Source organism: Oryzias latipes, chromosome 8, assembly GCF_053564925.1.
Source record: "Oryzias latipes strain Hd-rR chromosome 8, Olatipes_Hd-rR_3.1".
Taxonomy (NCBI): Eukaryota; Metazoa; Chordata; class Actinopteri; order Beloniformes; family Adrianichthyidae; genus Oryzias; species Oryzias latipes.
The window spans coordinates 17,964,913-17,978,878 of record NC_136244.1 but is presented as its reverse complement, the minus strand read 5'-3'; the positions used below and the strand labels follow the sequence as shown (position 1 = coordinate 17,978,878).

The window sequence follows — 13,966 nt, the reverse complement described above, 5'->3', positions numbered from 1 at the left end:
TGTGTGTGTGTGTAGGTGTGTGTGTGTGTGCGCGTGTGTGTTGCACGACTGCTTTGGGAAATCAAAGCAGGTCTGCTCACTGTCATGTCACTCGAGCTGTGCTCCACACTGATAAGCAGCAGAAAGACGCTCCCTAATTCCAACTGACATATAAAGCAGTGGACATAATGGTGGTAGATAACACAAATGTTTGATCCTGAAATGATAACAGGTTCTCTTGTTTCCCTTTCAACTTTATCACGGTGATCTGGAAGCTAGGGATTTTTCCTAACTTTGAATTTGCCATAAATTGTTGAGATATAGCAAATGCAATTTGCAGAGATGAGTTGAACTTGACCTCAAGTAGCTGTGTGCATGTTAACCACACTTTATGTAGCAATTTCACATATGAACATTTTTTAATAGATTTCACGAAAGATTTGTATCTATAAGATTACATTTTATGTCATTTACTATGCATTTTTTTTAAAAATCAATAAAATGCCCTAATTCATATAATGAATATGTTAGATTGAACTGTGCCATTGTTGTTCATCTGCAGGGTGTTAGCGACTTCTGTGTGTCTCCAGACAAGTTCATTGTTAACCAAACGAAGGATTTCCTCAGTGCAGGTAATCTATCTTTTCAGACAGAACTGCACACACCAGGTCTTTTCATTGAATGGGAAGAATCAATGCTAACCGTTCTGTTTGTCCCTCCTTACAGATGTCGCGCACTACTATTTGTTCTGCAGTACAAACCTGCCAAACCCTTTCCAACAGGTATTGACTAAATGTTGTAACTGCCTTCTTTCTCATTTCATTACGTAGACGATTCATACACTGAAATTTTAATCCTTTTTAAAATTAAATTAGTTTCATAACAGAGCCTTGCTAGTGCCAAAATAAGTCCCCATCAACTAATGAATCACATACATTTTTTTTGAGGGCTGTCCTTACCTCGAAACACAACTTTTACCTAATATTCTAAAACTCACATTTTCTATTTTTCATGCAAACTTTCCTTTTTCTGATTAGTTTCAGTCTGTTAGCGTTTTAATGTGATTTAATAGATGCCCTTAATGTTTAAAGACTCACTGATTAAATTACCAGTGTTTTTCATGACATTTTTCTCATTATAGATGACATATATAAAGAAAATTTGGCTCAAATTGCATTTCTGTGTGGTTCTTTATCAAACTGTTTTGAATTAGAAGCAAACAAACAAACAAAAAGGCCCACAATTTAAAAAAGCTTGTAGCAGTGACGTAGAAGGCAACAGGCTGCCTGCTCTGCTCCATTCTGATGTATCCACTTGTAGAAGACTATATCCAGGTACGTCTTTGTTTTTCTCGTCCAATCTGGCATCTGGCTCAAACATGTTGAATCTTGACTTGAATAGCTCTATTGATCGCCATTTTTGTTGCATAGATAATGTTATGTAGGGGTGTGAGGGGCTGTAAGCTAGCAGGAGATAATGTAAACAGATGGATGACTGGAAATAGGGGCAGGCTTACTTACCCACAACTCAGAGGCGAATTTCTAGTGAAGTCCTAGAAAACGACACAGTTTTTTTTTTTATTTTGGCTAAAAAAATCACAACCATACCATAACCAAAAGACCACTGAGAACACTAAATGATTTGTGGGACTTTAAAGAGGAATTGTATTCTATAAGGCAAAACTTTCTCTGTTTTACCTAAATTTGAGCTCTGTCTGTTTTACTTTAGAGTTAACTGCTGGAAACAAAGATTTACAGACAGACAGATGTAGACACAAATAGTTTCCTTTCATTTTATTTTTGCACTTTTATCTGGGGAAGCTTCTTATCAACCATCAATTGACCATTTCGCGTCTGCTCCCCGTATGTTATGTGACTTTTTGAAGGATAATTCAATGACCTGTAATCACTCTGACCCACATGGCTTGCTGCCGTCATAGCACCCTTTTATGGATTAAACTGCTGTTTGTTCAGTCAGGGAGGGATAATCCTTGTACTGATACCCTAGTTGATATAAATATTGCTCTTTTGTCTCTGCTTGAGATTGTTGTGAAAATGGAAAGGGGGATCATAGTGGGCGAGACAGCTGATAAAGGATAATCTGAGCCTATCTGTCTACAAAGAAATGTGTCTCATGTTAAGCTGATTAGAAAACCATACTTAACACCAAATTATTACTTTGTTGTTTTTATAGAAATGCATCATCCCCCTAAATAAAATCCCTTATCGTTTTTTTTGTGAATGTTTTTTGCCACTTGTGTGTTTTACAGTCACTGACAATCTGTCAGCGCTCCCTGACCACCATGCAGATCCAGATCCAGGGCTTGCTGCAGTTTTCTGTGCCTGTTTTTCCTTCTGCTCAGGTACTGAAAGCCTTCAGTTGACAGACTGCAACACCAACCTGGACAATGTTGTGAATCATCATCGTTTTACTCCTTGTTATACAGAGAGACCTTACAGGCATCCAGAGACTGTTAAACTCCACAGAGTTCAGTGTTCACCAGCTAACAGCCCTGCTGGACTGCCGTGGGCTGCATAAGGTGAATGTTGGTTGGAGGACAAACTTTGACTAGTTTTGACTCCATCTTTACAGGTTTGTCAGGCGGTGGCACATTCATATTCATCAATGTTACTACTCCTTGTATCATGAGCGCAGACCTCTAGTTTCCAATTAAAATGTGTCAAAATTGTATCGCTTAAAAGGTAGTGTGTCTGCAGTCAAATAACTCCTGCTGTTGGGAGTGCAACATTGGCCTTGGATGAGAACTGGATTAAAAAATACCACTTACATTATAAACCAATAGATGATGTTGCTATGCATACCAGAAACAACCCTGATGCAGTCAGAGTTGCTGGAATACTCTTTGGGCGTGTCAGCAGCTCAAGAGCAGCAACAGCACTTGAATCAGACAAATGTCAGCTGTGTTTCCCAGAGCTTGTTAGTCAGATATAACAAGCACAGAAAGCTAAGAATGCATCTCTAACATGCATGTGATCAGAGCCATATGCATTAGTTATAGCTTTGCTTTTCAGTTACTGTCTCTGAGGTAAAAGACTCCATTAGCTTATAGGCCCCAACAGGATCACACACCATAGGTTTTAGATTCAGTTCTTTAAAAAAAAATACATAAAAGAAATTCACAGAGGATCCAGGGTTCAAATGTATTAACACATAAAACGCAACACAAATACACAAATCCCCCCCCCCCCCCCCCCCCCCCACACACACACACACACATACACATAACTGAAAGAATGTGTGGTGAAAATATGAAAAGGACAACATCAAAAAGGGCAGTAGAGTCGTTTTCTTATAATTGAGGCAACAGTAAAAAAGTCTGCAGGCTGTATATTTGTAGTTGGAGGCAGAATCCCAAATGCGACAGCCATCAACTTTGACCTTGCCAGTCTCTTGCTGCTAGCATGAATTTCAAAGTAATGGCTTCAGAAACACAAACAGACACACATCTGATCGGATCTCATTAGAAGATAGAAAGATGACTTTATTTATGTTTGTGTATAAGTAATTGAATAGTATACATCAGTATGAATTTAAAGTGACTTAAATACTGTATTGGAAATTATATTATAAGTATAATAAGCATTTTTGTTAATGCAAAACATAGATAGTAGCTTCTAGAATAGAATAGAATAAAAATGTTAGTGATTCCACAGCAGGGACATAAATTAGTTTCCATAGCTCTATTAAAAAAGCAGCTAAAAAAATTATATTAAAAATACACTTAAAAATGTCGACATGATCAGAACTAGTTTCTGGGATTTGACCCCTACTCATGTGATTTTAAAAAAACAAACAGCCAATGCTAACTGCTAAAAAGAATGTACCTGTACCACCAAGTATTTTTAATAAATCATCAGGTTTCATAACATTAGAGTTTTTACTCCTGAACCTCTTTACAACTTTCTGTGCAATATCAAATGTTATTTTTTTAAAACCTATTTTTTTCCTGTTGGCTCCTTTAGGACTACCTAGATGCCCTAATTGGAGTGTGCTATGATGGGGTAGAAGGGCTCCTCTACCTCTCGTTGTTTTCTCTTCTGGCTGCATGCGCACTCTCTGCCATGCTGTGTGTAATTTTCCGACTGTGGACATTAATGGGCAGCAGGTCGGTGCAGAGCGACCCCGTCGCCCCGTTGTGTTCTGCTCCTGGTCTACTTCTGCAGACGGTTCACGGGTGCACTTTGTCTTTGCCTTTCTTCGTCTGCATGAAAACTTTCATCCAGGGAAAAGGAGTATGACGACATCGACGAGGAGGATCCATTCAACCCAGAACCCCGCCGCTTTTCATATAACCCCAGAAGGTCCAACACTCACAGCTTCTGCAGCTACATCAGCAGCTTTGGCAGTCAGGCTAGCCTTCACCCTCCTCCTCAGTCTTCCTCTAGTTCCACCGTACCACCTCCTGAATACATGTAAGATCAGCAGCGGATTTTAGTTTTCTTTATTTTTTTATGCATTTTCCTGTTAACACACTTCCTTTCTTTGTGCCATAGGAATCAGTCCATGCTGTTCGGATCCACCCCTCGATATGAGAATGTGCCACTGATAAGGGGAGGCTCCCCGCCTCCGTCGGTGCGTTGGCCCTACGAGGCTCTAGTGTCCCTTGTATGATAACATCTCCTCTGACCTCGACACTGAGTCCGCCAGCATTATCATGCACAATGAACACAGCAGACACCTCATTCTGTCCATGTGTGGTTAGTGGAGCTGTGCCGTTCTGCGTGCAGCAAAAGACTGATCTCTGCTGGTCATGTACAGAAGCGCACTGACATGAAGCTCATCTTCCTGCCTTTTTCTGTGCAAAACCCAACATCCCTTTTTTCAACTTTATTCCACATTAAAAGATGAGACATCAGCTGCTGTGGCAACATAACTGTGATTCATGGCAGATAAAATGTGGCCGCCTACTCACTCCCCCTTATGCTGGATATTCATTTTAACTTATGTGGTACAGTGAAGCTCCAAAGCTGGGACTAAATAATAGATAATAAAATTCGGATAAATCCACAGTCAAGAGTTTTCTTGTGTGATGTTAAGTTTTCGCCTTTGTGGCCCGAACTGCACTCACTGCATACTGAAGACTTTAAAGATTGTCAAGGGGGGGGGGGGAATAGACAAAAAGAGAATGTAGATCATTATTTCAGTTGTTGTTTTGCTTCTATAAGACGCATTTTTTAACAGGCGCTGGTATTTGTTCTCAAATCTTTCTGTCAAAGCGATGCATAAATTTTTCAAGTATGCCTTCTAAATAAATACTGCCGTTTTAGCAGCTACAAAAAGACATGCATGTGTTCAGTTCGTCAATGTCAGCAGGTTTCTTTTCATAACGTGTCCTTCTTTTTCTCAATACTCCTTTGTTTTGGTTTTCTGACTCAGGCTTTTACACTGTAAGTTTTTTCTTTATCTTGATTTCTTTCACTCCATTTCCTTCTGTTCTTAATGCAATTAAATTTTGTAAAGACATTTCTTCTAGCCAGTCACCTCAAACAGACCTCCTACACTGTTTTACCCACAGACTACTGAGTGTAAATTATTTTTTTTAATCCTTTATCCTCTTTATACTTCCCACATCATCAGTGATTCTCCATTTTCATACTTAAAGAGCATTTTAAATTGATTTGCATCCATACGTCATTCATTTGTTTTGTTGGCTGAATTTGTACCAATGGAAACAGTCTGATTTTCTTTCTGTCTTTCTCTTGCAGTATTCTCCCAGTATGAGGACCACCTATCTGTCCATGACTGACGCCCAGATCAGACATTTTGGCACCGACTTCCAGGTGTAGCCTGCTCCCCACCAGCTCCCCTGTCAGTGCTTCAGTCTAAGACTCTGAGCCCCTACAAAGAAGGCTGTCTTCATGGCGTAATCCTGTTTACTGGAGAGACAGCTTGTCGTCCAATTTGAGACATAAAAGCAGGCCATAAGAGGCAATCACTTTTGTGACACATCCGTGCAGTGCTTGGAAAGCCCTGAATGTAGTTTCAAACAAAGGGTGTCTGTGCCGATTAATCTCATGACTGCTATTTTCATCATTCTTTGTGAAAATAGTGCTTTTCTAATGTATGTTTTTACATGATCCAAGTTCAAAGCTATTGAAGTGAAAGAGTTTGGCAGCGTTACCATATATGGATCTCAAATCACAGCAGTTCTGTCCTACATGTTGTGTTAACCAGCAGTTCAATAGATAATGAGATATTGTTGGCCTTCATGAAATGGTGCAATATAAAATCCATCTTGTACTAAATGTTGTAAATTTATACCAAAGAGCCAAAGATGCCTTTAAGGGTAAATCATATATTTGGGAATGCAGGTGCAAAAGATCATCAATTTTATTTATTTTATTTTTTTGTGTAAAGTGGGTTTATCACAACAAAAAAGTTACAAATATAGGTAAGGACAGTCAGGTTTGCAAATTTTGTCATTATATTTCCATGTGGAATGACAATTAACTGATACATTAATTTAATTTTGTCAATTTATTTATAATCTGTTTGTTTTCCCCAAACTGTTGACCTTTGATCATTTGAAATCTGCAAGAAATCCACCTCTTCTTCTGGTGTAAAACATTATAACCTCACAGGAAGTTTAACATAAAATGATGTAAATGTACTTTTGATTCAATGTGAACTCCTTTATACAATTAGAATGACCTACAGTAATGCTATTAAGCTAACAGGGATTTGAAGTGACCTCAAGATGTCACAGGGAAATGTGTCCTCTGTCTGTGCCACATCTAAAAGTATGCAGGCAGAAATTGCGTTACTTCCGCATAAATCATCTTCCTCATGTTAAGAATGTAAAAAGACGTTCTTAGTGACATGCAAGAAGATTAGATTAGCTTTTAAAAGCAGACTGTTCTGTGTCCTGAATAGCTCAATATTGAATACTGCATAAATGGTCAGAGAAGCAGTGTCCTTTGAATGTGAAAGACACAGACTTCTTTCACTTTTGACTACAATATATGCTTCTTTAACCTCCAAAACCTTACAGAACTTGCATCTATTTCTGATTTATTTTTAAAAACCTTAAGAACATTTGACTCAAAGCCTCCTAACGTTATTTACTTGTTACATAGTTTTATGGCTGTCAATTATCCAACAAGGCCGTTGGTCAATGTCCTGAGATGCACCCAAGGCTAACATTAAACTGGAGACACACCATTTCCGATCTCTCACCAGTGTCATAAAATCATCATCCATCATTGGAATGGAAATGAGCGGTAAGTGGTTTACATGGAGAACTTTTTCCAAACAGTATAACATTAAGACAGCCCACTGAATTTTTCATGGGGACCCTAAGAAGCTTTACATTCACCTTTTCCAAAGAGACAGTGGACTGTTTCTTTTTGGGGGTTTTTTTGCAGTCAATGGCGTTTAAGATAGATGATCATATATGTATTATAGTAAATCAACATGAAACATTATTTTGGAGTTAATAAATGGATACTCCAAAGGCTGCACGGTGGCGCAGTGGTTAGCGCTCTTGCCTCACAGCAAGAAGGCCCCTGGTTCACGTCCCGGCTGGGGGACATGAAAAGTACATCAATGGGGGACCTTTCTGTGTGGAGTTTGCATGTTCTCCCCGTGTATGCGTGGGTTTTCTCCGGGATCTCCGGCTTCCTCCCACTGTCCAAAGACATGCTTCATAGGTTAATTGGCAACTCTAAATTGTCCATAGGTGTGAGTGTGAGAGTGCATGGGTGTGTGATTGTGGATGTTCTACCCTGCGACAGACTGGCGACCTGTCCAGGGCATCCCCTGCCTACGCCCAAGTAGCCGGGATAGGCTCCGGCAGCCCCGTGACCCCGAAAGGGACAAAGCGGTACAGAAAATGAATGAATGAATGAATGAATAAATGGATACATTGTAAATGTTCACAAAGATCAGCAGCACATCTTTACAACTCCGTAATGATATTGTGTTTTATCCTGATAAAATTTTACTAGATGGTAGAAGAGTGAAAATTAAGTAAAAATTTAAATAGCCACAATTGAGTGTTTCTCATAAGATTTGCTTAGCGGGAAGAATGTGACCATGAAACACTAAAGATGCATCATAGCATGAATTGCTTAATGCCTGGTTGTCCTTTTAAATGTAAATAGATGAAAAGAATTTAAGCTATAAAATAACATGATTTAAAAAAAAACAAAACATTTTTTAGGCTCCAGCACTGAGGATCCTTGAAGCATATTTTCCTTTAAAGATGCGAAAAAGCAGCATTTCAGAAAGGTTGTAAAGTTCATGGAAGCTGTTTTTCTTGGTGCATAACAGACTGCACCTTGAAAATTTGTATACTTTGTAGAAATTTCAACTTTGATATAATAAATGGTATACAGACATCTATACATGTTTATATTTATTGCTTTCGGTGATCTAGCCTAAATCCATTACAGAAAAAAAACATAAAAAGAAGTTAAAATATGAAAGATTTAAAGTATTTCTGTCCTGCTGTTGCATGCCTCAAATATTAAAACTGGGTGTAGGAGATTTAGGTGGTTGAAGATGACATATCTCATACTGTTCAAATAAAGATCTCCAAAAAAAAGTTGATGTTTGTTTAGTTGATTTGCTTGTATGAGTCTTTTAAGGTCTTTGTTATTATAAGTTTTTTTTTGTTTAATTCTCCCTGTAATTTTAGTATATATTGTCTTTTTTGTTTTTGTTGTTTTTTTATTTTCATTTTTTAACTATTCAATGGTAAGTATTAAAAAGTTTATGGTGGTTCATCAGCTGCACATGAATATTGCACAAACTTGACTGGTGTAATTGTAATAAACAGCCAGAATAACCGCCACTAATGTGAAATAGCACGATTGTCAACCAAAGTTTGAGTTGCCGTTTGTTACTGATTGCCAAGAAAGAAGTGTTGATTAAGGCGAAGGAAGTCTTTTAGTCTTTCTTCGCTTGCCGTAGTCAACACGGAAAAACAGTCGAGATTGTTGGCAGTTAGCCTGCTAGCCGCCGAGATTACTTAGCGGAATCGTAATAAAATGCTTTTTGAAAAATAATATTCCGTGTGAGGGTTAGGGGGCGTATTGTGGAGATGTAACTAAATAATGGGAAACGTTTTTGGGAGAAAGACTCAACCTTCTCGTGTAACGGAACGAGACAAAGCTATACTGGTGAGCTGCTCCGTATTACAACTGTTAATAACAGCCTACTACTAACTGTAGAAGCGTGGATTAACTAGGTTTTATCTCACCACTGGGATTTTAATTATATTAATTAGAAGCACCGATTGAACAGAGGTTTGAAGGCGGATCATTTACATTTCTTTTGGTGGTTGAATATAATACAAAACATAAACTGCAAATTTGAGCACTCGTGTTTTGTTTTGCTTTGAAACTCTATGTTAATCTACGAATCTGTTCTAAACAACCTAGCTTCTTTCATGTCTAATTGACTGTCATTTGCTTTACCTCGTCCAGCAATTAAAGCAACAAAGAGACAAACTGAAGCAGTATCAGAAGAAAATCGCCTTCCATATGGATAAAGAGCGACTCTTGGCCAAGCAGTTACTGAACGATGGCAAGAAAGAGTAAGCTGGCTTTTCTAGTTATTAAAATAAATCTGCACCCCATGATGTAGTGGTTGCAAAAGTAGGCAGTAATTGAAATAATTCCTTTCATGCTCAGGTGATTGCAAGAGGCTCAATCCATATCCTTCTTTCTTTTTGTTCTGGATGCACCCTGTCAAGATAATGATGCATGATGATGATTTGATTGACGTTCTGTGTCTTTCATTTGTTTTTGCAGGAAAGCACTGGTGCTTCTTAAGAAAACACGCTACCAGGATCAGTTATTAAATAAGGCTGAAAGCCAGATTTCCAACCTGGAACACATGGTAAAAGATGCAAATGTCTAAAAGAGAGGAAAAAATAACACATTCATAGTAAACCTGTAATAATAACCACAGTCTAAGTAAATTGAAAACAATCTAAAGAGTTGAGAGCTAATGTTACTATAAGTTTGTGATTTATAATGGTGGAAAAAAGCTTTTTTTGTTGTCCTAAAATATTCACACACAAAATTTGTTTTTCTAGTCTATTTGTCATTAATGTCACACCTTTTCACTTTTAAAACTTTTTTAAAGCAAAGATTTTTCTGCAGGTTCAAGATATTGAGTTCATGCAAATTGAGATGAAAGTCATTGAGGGGCTGAAGGTTGGAAATGACTGCCTAAAGAGCATGCAGCAGGTATGACGTTCCCCCTCTTCCCTCAAAAGCATGCATGGATTAATATGTCAAAGTTTCCATAAACAGGATTTTTCTTAAAATGCCAGCATGGTAGTGCGTTTTTGTTTATTTATGTGTACACTTTGTTTAAAGATAAAAGGATTAAAATTGACAACTTGTTTGTCCGCTGAACACACTTAAAGCCATTTTTGTTGCACCGGTATTGTTAGATTGTGGTTGTGAGGGGCTGTAAGCTAGCAGAAGAGCGCCTAAACAGACGGATGTTGGGAAATGGGGAAAGGGCCTACTCCATGCGAACAGTCTCGTTGATTTTGCCTGGGACCGCTTTGAAAATCAATCAAAAGAGGGTCAGAGTGGGATTTTTTTAAACACAAAGGGGGCATCTTGCACTGAAATACTACTAGCATATTTGTGTGTGTGTGATCAAAAAAAAAGGCCACAACAAAATATATTTTTCTTGTCTTTTAACCTTGTGGCAGATGATGTCAATTGAAGAAGTGGAAAGAATCCTGGATGAGACTCAAGAATCAATTGAATATCAGAGGGTAAATGCCTTCATTTTTGACACTTTTAAATTAAAAAAATTTAAATATTTTTGACCGAATAATATAAATCTGACTGCTAAAATAACCCCTAAGTCTTTCCCTGCAGCAAATAGATGAACTGTTGGCGGGTTCATTGACTCAGGAGGATGAAGATGCGGTTTTAGCAGAGTTGGAAGCTATCACTCACGTGAGTTTTAAATTGCATGATAAGCCTTTCTTTACCAACATGTTGCTCATATGGAGTTGATTTGTGCCACCAACAGGAAGATGTTGCACTTCCAGACATCCCCAATGAACCAATCCCACATGTTTCTAAATCTGCTGAGCTGGAACCAGGCACAGGTTACTTTTTCCTTTACCTCAGCTATAACATAAAATATTTTTAAGACTATTGTATGTCTATTTTGTTGTTTTTGTGTCTTTTTGTTTGTGCTTTTTACAGAGAAAAAAGAAGCAAAGAGTAAGCCCAACAGAGAGATGCTGGCCGCCTGACAGCTTCTTTGTTTGCTAAACATTTTTCACCTAATGTGAAATGGAGCAGTACAACTTTGTTTCCTAATTTTGATATACAAAATCGACAGACGTTGGAGGATTTTCGTCAGTTTTACAGTTCTTCAAGTCATTTCCAAAAGTGTTTGTTTTCTCTGATTACAAGACAGTATTAAGCAGGACAAGAAGCTGACTTTTAGATGTTTCTAATATTTAATTTATTGTACATATTACATTAATTGTAATAAATGACGCTGTCAAAAATGATCTGTTTTTGTGTCAAATGTTTTGTCAGACAAGGTGTGCTGCAGGTTTTGTCCACAAGATGGCACTATTTACTAAATGTTGTGGTGGTCAGTGTACAGCCCATACCTTCAGTCAATTTCAAATCGATCCCATGGGTAGTTACTATTTTTATTTACTTTTAAAAATACGTCGCATCACTAAAGTATGCAGAATATTTAGGAAAAAAACAAACATTGAGGTTTAGCTATATTACTTTAAATAATTCTAAAGTCATTTGAAATTTCTTAAAGCAACCCCAGTTATTTGGTTGATATGATTAAATCGTTTTTTAATAAAGAAATACAAAGTTACGTAAAGTTTATTTCAGAATTTTCCTCATAACAGCCAAATTATGCACGGTAAAGAAACAGGTTAATATAGATAAAACGCACCTGATCTGTGCAGAATCACCGAGGACAACGCATGAAGTCATCAGCTTATTTATTCATTCTGTGGACCAAAACTGCTGATTAGCCCTTGTGACTCAACAGTATGACTAAAGTTTGTTTTCTTCCTTTTCAAATGAGGTGTTTAAGTTTGTGTCCTCCCAATGTAGACCAACACTCGCCTTTTTTAGGTTCTGGTCGTGATAGTCCATCGGTATAGAGATGTTGGGGGCGGGCATCACATTTTTACTTTAGCGAAAAACGATGCATTTGGGTGCTGTAGGAAATGGAATACTGAGCGCACAAATAGTGACTTCACCTGCACACGAGTGGACACGTCTAGAAGATTTTAAAAGCGTTCAATTAATTTTTTTGTTTGAAACTTTACGAAATATTCAAAACCGATAAATATTTAAATAGCTTTTTTAAAACGAGGCGCTTATCATCGAAGTTTCCTCCAACATTTTACCTTGTCCGCTTGAGAAAATTTAAAATACCAGATTTTCTTTGGTCCCTGAATGTCACACAGGCTGTCAGCTGGAGGAAGGGAAGGTGCGTTTAGTTAGTAGGTTTCGGGAGCGCAACGCCACTCCTGCGGACGCGTTTTCTCGCGGTTCGCTCATTCTTAGATCCACTTTGATTTTTTTTCTTCATTTTTTTTTAAATTAAATCTTTTCTTTTTCTAAGGATAAACGCTTCAGCGAAATCTAACGTTTATGGTCCTGGCTGAAGATTTCACCATGTCTCGCACCGACGAGGTTCACCGCATGACGGAAAATGTCTATAAGGTAAAGTTTAATTGATAAAGTTTTGACGTGATTTCAAATGTTAGACACAACGTTTAGAGATTTTTCGTTCATTGACAGAGAGCCGCTGAAAACGTCCGACGTAATTAACCCTTTTTTTGATGGAGGAAAGGTACTTTTAATCTCACACATTAAAAGAAGAATCCATTTCTACGCGTTCAGACTTCTTCACTTGAACGCACCATTCCTCAAAGCGTTGTTTTACAGGTGAATTGGGGCGACATACTTACAAAAAACCCCTTTTGCTCCAGTGCCAGCGGATTCTGAGCCAATCAGTCTAGTTCTGTCGTGCAGGCCTGCTGAAGTGGGTCTGCCTCCACCTCTCATTGTAGTTTAGCCTGTTCCCAGGAAACCAGTGGATCTATAAAGCCTACTTTAATGAAGCAAAAACACACCATGCATTCCAAAAGACTGTGTTTGGCACACAGGGTGAGTCTCTGTTGCAACAAGTAAACATGTATCCCCAAACCTGTTCTTCATCAAAACCTGTTACGCATCAATTAAAAAGAAAGGAAAACGAAAGAAATGTTGACCACCACTTTTGTGTTAAAGTGGTGGCTATTGGAGCTGTGGGGGGGGAGAAGAAAAAGATACAATTGTGTTCTCTACATTGTGGCAGGGTCTGATGAATGGCTGTACTTGAATATCTCGCCCATTAATCATCCACTCCTTTTAGCAGTAATTGTTGCACAATTCAATGAAAAAGAACATGTTCCTTGTTGGATTTGCAAAGTTTCAGGCCAGAATGAAATCAGAGCTAAACTTTATTGTGAGGGTTTGTTTGAGTCAGTTTAAATTTTTCTATTCGTGCAGGTGGTCTTACTAAGTTTATTTTTGATCGTTTGTGAGAGTAATATGACATCTGGGGCAATTCCTGCTCCATGACTTGAACATGCAAATAATTTCCGAACAAACGGTTAGTTTGTGGCTTTCCAGGAGGAATTCCAGGTACTTTCTTCTTTTCAAGGGTCTCCCTGTAAATTGGACGCCATGTTTACAGCTATTTTCTCAGAGTTGAACAACAAAAATCCTATAAGTTCTTTCATGGGTGGGTTCTTTATATGCAAGTGCAAAGGCGCTTTGAGCTTCTTGTCTGGAGGGAGATGTCTCCTTCCTGTCACAGACCTGACAGCCAGAAACAGTGATGGGTAGTGGAGTGGGGAAACAGAGTCTCCCCTTCCTCATGGGATGTGACCCAGTGCAAAAGTCAGAGGTCAGAAATTGCTGGTTGAAGCACTTTTTAAGGATACAAGGTACCC

At 38.3% G+C, this 13,966-nt stretch overlaps 3 protein-coding genes across 12 annotated transcripts in view; all 3 read left to right on the top strand.

Moving 5' to 3' along the window:
- The window catches only part of LOC101168119 (protein tweety homolog 2-like), a 29,724-nt gene extending 22,731 nt beyond the window's left edge, over positions 1–6,993 (top strand). Inside the window, exons 7-14 of the mRNA XM_004071399.5 lie at positions 542–611; positions 706–761; positions 2,249–2,341; positions 2,426–2,518; positions 3,963–4,105; positions 4,224–4,412; positions 4,494–4,572; positions 5,706–6,993. Of these exons, the coding sequence (XP_004071447.1) occupies positions 542–611; positions 706–761; positions 2,249–2,341; positions 2,426–2,518; positions 3,963–4,105; positions 4,224–4,412; positions 4,494–4,572; positions 5,706–5,786 (804 nt within the window). The 3' untranslated portion in view covers positions 5,787–6,993. The remainder of the gene's footprint in view (positions 1–541; positions 612–705; positions 762–2,248; positions 2,342–2,425; positions 2,519–3,962; positions 4,106–4,223; positions 4,413–4,493; positions 4,573–5,705) is intronic.
- A 1,800-nt stretch (positions 6,994–8,793) lies between these two features.
- LOC101168369 (charged multivesicular body protein 6) lies at positions 8,794–11,497 on the top strand. 2 transcript variants are annotated; one of them, XM_004071400.5, is made up of 8 exons: positions 8,794–9,122; positions 9,429–9,538; positions 9,756–9,843; positions 10,110–10,196; positions 10,676–10,741; positions 10,848–10,928; positions 11,005–11,083; positions 11,184–11,497. In XM_004071400.5, the coding sequence occupies exons 1-8, from the start codon at positions 9,057–9,059 to the stop codon at positions 11,231–11,233; spliced, it is 627 nt and encodes a 208-aa protein (XP_004071448.1). In that variant the 5' UTR covers positions 8,794–9,056; the 3' UTR covers positions 11,234–11,497. The 2 variants fall into 2 exon arrangements, with proteins under 2 accessions (XP_004071448.1, XP_020560939.1); XM_020705280.2 differs by lacking the exon at positions 8,794–9,122 and adding an exon at positions 9,126–9,248.
- A 920-nt stretch (positions 11,498–12,417) lies between these two features.
- Positions 12,418–13,966, top strand: part of baiap2a (BAR/IMD domain containing adaptor protein 2a) — a 48,272-nt gene continuing 46,723 nt past the window's right edge. For 6 of the 9 annotated variants that reach the window (XM_023957521.2, XM_023957523.2, XM_078950926.1 and 3 more), the window contains exon 1: positions 12,418–12,689. In XM_023957521.2, the coding sequence (XP_023813289.1) occupies positions 12,618–12,689 (72 nt within the window). In that variant the 5' untranslated portion in view covers positions 12,418–12,617. Of the gene's footprint in view, positions 12,690–12,767; positions 13,137–13,966 lie in introns of those variants that run through there. The other 3 variants (XM_078950925.1, XM_078950924.1, XM_078950927.1) reach the window with 2 other exon arrangements.